We start from the raw sequence: 2,921 nt of genomic DNA on the forward strand, positions 1-2,921 counted from the left end.
ACACACACACACACACACACACACACACACACACTCACGTCATTACACGTCAACCTCTGAGTCAGAGATGACACCTCCGGGTATCCAGGTATATCATGACTAATAATCCTGGTGAGATCAAAACCCTTATAATCAAAACCTTAATAATCCCCACTGATATAAAAACTGTAATAATTAAAACCATAATAATCCCCACTGATATAAAAACTGTAATAATTAAAACCATAATAATCCCAACTGATATAAAAACTGTAATAATTAAGACCTTAAAAATCCCCACTGAGATCAAAACCCTAATAATTCAAACCATACAAATCCTAGTGAGATCAAAGCCCTAATGATCAAAACTCTAATAATCAAAACTCTAATAATCAAAACTCTAATAATCAAAACTCTAATAATCCTAGAGAGATCAAAACCCTAATAATCAAAACTGTAATAATCCCTACTGAGGACAAACCCTAATAATCAAATCCCTACAAATCCTAACTAGTGAGACCAAAGACTTGCCCAGTGTAGCTTGGCCTCACACCTGGTCTTGTAGAGTAGCCAGCCGGTAACCGTGCCAACGATGTACGCTCCTATCCGGTTGTAGGGCTTGATGTAGTAGATGCGGCGGAAGTCTGGTCTGGTGAATTAGTTTAGTAAGAGTTTTACGGCGCTCTCAACTGCATAAGGTCATATGAGCGCGTCTAGTGAATGTAGGAGAAGGGAAACTTGTAAGTAGAATGCGCCATGTTTATCATCAGATCATGCCACAAAGAAATTGACTTCAATGAACACGATGCTTTATGTGGTTGTAAGAGTAAGAGTGGCCTTCCTCCACTTTAATTAAGAAAAGAACGATTTTCAGTTTTCATGAGAATTTAAAGTATGAACTAAATTCCTATTTAAAGTGTCAGCAGATATTCAAAATACTTGGAACCGCTTATGGGGTTGGATCTTCCTTTGATTAAGAGATGTGGCAGCTTTATTCCATGAAAGAGACAAGTCTGCTCCGTATAGACGTGGAGATTATCATCATCATCGTCACTGCCTTTCTCACCCTGGGTCAGGGTACATGCCACGGACAAACACTTTCCACCTTTCCCTATCCTGGGCAAGCCTCTTAATGTTATTCCATGTCTTCCCACTTTTCTGTACATCAAATTTTATGACTCTAGAAGTGGGAGATAGACCATCAAGACCCCGGAGCTCTTCAGAAACTACACACAGAAACTCATAATGACAAACACATTGACGAAAGTCATACACGGGGAAGTAATCAGGACATTTCTTTACGTTTTCTCTGTTCCAAAAGCTACCTCCCATGTGTGTGTTTTTGTTTTTGGTAAGTGTTTTACGGCGCTCGCAACAGCAGAAGGATATATTATGCTGGTGTTGGCGATGGCATTGCTACTCATGTTTTGCTGCTTTTTTAAAGTTGTGTTAGAATGTGGGATAAAATATAGACTCTTAACAGTTGGCTTGGGATTGCAAGAGTAGCATTTCGAAACTAATTCTTTCTGAAATATCTACACACACACACACACACACACACACACACACACACACACACTCTCTCTCTCTCTCTCTCTCTCTCCATCTCTCCCCCCCCACACACACACTCATAAACATGTACATTCACACACATGCGCGTGCTCGCATACATACACACACATACACACGTGGATTCACACAGATGCACGTGCGTGCACACATACACACATACACACATACACACACACAAACACACACACACACACACACACACACACACAAAATTCCCTCACCCTTTGATGGTAACGTCAGTCCCAAAGCCGTTCACCTTGGTGATGACGCCAGCACAGACTGCACTACCCAGCAACATAACTCCCGGCGCCAGCAGACCCTTCTTGCCGAAACTGGGGAATGCAAATAATGATAAACAGCATTTGTATAGCACATAATCCCGCTCAACAGCAAGCTCTACTCTATACGCTTTACGATGTTATTACCCCAGCAGACCATAGAACACTCAGAAACATTCTCAGCTTCCCGGGAAGCATACAGTGCAAGCAGCTGATTAAGCGCTCGAACACTACCAAACTGACAAGATTTCACACTGTCTATGGCTGGGTGCCCATTCTCACCTGGATGACGTGAGGAAAGTTCGTGTAGAGTGTCTTTCCCAAGGACACTGTGTCGGGCCCCTGACGGGATTCGAACCTACTATTCGAATACAGGAGGGAGATCCAGATTGTTTGTTGGGTTTAAAAAAGATTTAGTAAGGTTTTACGGCGCTCGCAACTGCATAAGGTCATATGAGCGCGCGGGACACATTACACTTTTTCAGTCGGTAGGAAATTATGTAATTTTGGATTTTGCCCAGATGGCGACCGAAGCATACTCTTATCGATTTTAGACCACCAAGGGATCTTTAACGTGCACGACTTTCACACAGGACCTGGATTTTTCGCCCATGTCCGAGAGGGTGGGGGCAGAAAGAGGAGACGAAAGCAGACGACAGAACATTACTAGAGAGCCGGAAAGGAGGTAAAAGGAGACAATTTTAGATGAGAAAATTTTTCGGTCGCTACCCGGATTCGAACACGGGACCTTTGAATGAGAGGCGAACACCTTACCCTCTAGGCCATGAGAGCCCCCATAAGAGGCTTTAGTTCCAGGGAGCGATCATGAACAGAAATGTAGGCATTTTATAACGAGTATTCCCTAAGAACTTGCTGATTCATCGGCAAAACGGAGTGTCCGTGACAATACTTATTCTGATCAATGTTGGAGTGTCATACATGTATAAAAAAGCGGAGTTTTGTGTTTTGTTTTGTTTTGTTTGGTCGAGTAAAGAGAAGCACATCGACACAATAATGGTCATTTAGTGCTGGGAAAAAGTAAGACAGACAGACAGACAGACAGACAGACAGTAGACAGACAGACAGTAGACA

General features: G+C 42.5%; 1 protein-coding gene across 1 annotated transcript in view; it reads right to left on the reverse strand.

The window, feature by feature from the left end:
• LOC101856705 overlaps positions 1-2,685 on the reverse strand; it is a 9,140-nt gene extending 6,455 nt beyond the window's left edge. Inside the window, exons 1-3 of the mRNA XM_035973367.1 lie at positions 2,604-2,685; positions 1,773-1,883; positions 511-628 (exon numbers count right to left, since the gene is read on the reverse strand). Coding sequence (XP_035829260.1) covers positions 511-628; positions 1,773-1,849 — 195 coding nt within the window. The 5' untranslated portion in view covers positions 1,850-1,883; positions 2,604-2,685. The remainder of the gene's footprint in view (positions 1-510; positions 629-1,772; positions 1,884-2,603) is intronic.
• Positions 2,686-2,921: the final 236 nt, after the last annotated feature.

Source organism: Aplysia californica, unplaced genomic scaffold (assembly GCF_000002075.1).
Source record: "Aplysia californica isolate F4 #8 unplaced genomic scaffold, AplCal3.0 scaffold01165, whole genome shotgun sequence".
Classification (NCBI taxonomy): domain Eukaryota; kingdom Metazoa; phylum Mollusca; class Gastropoda; order Aplysiida; family Aplysiidae; genus Aplysia; species Aplysia californica.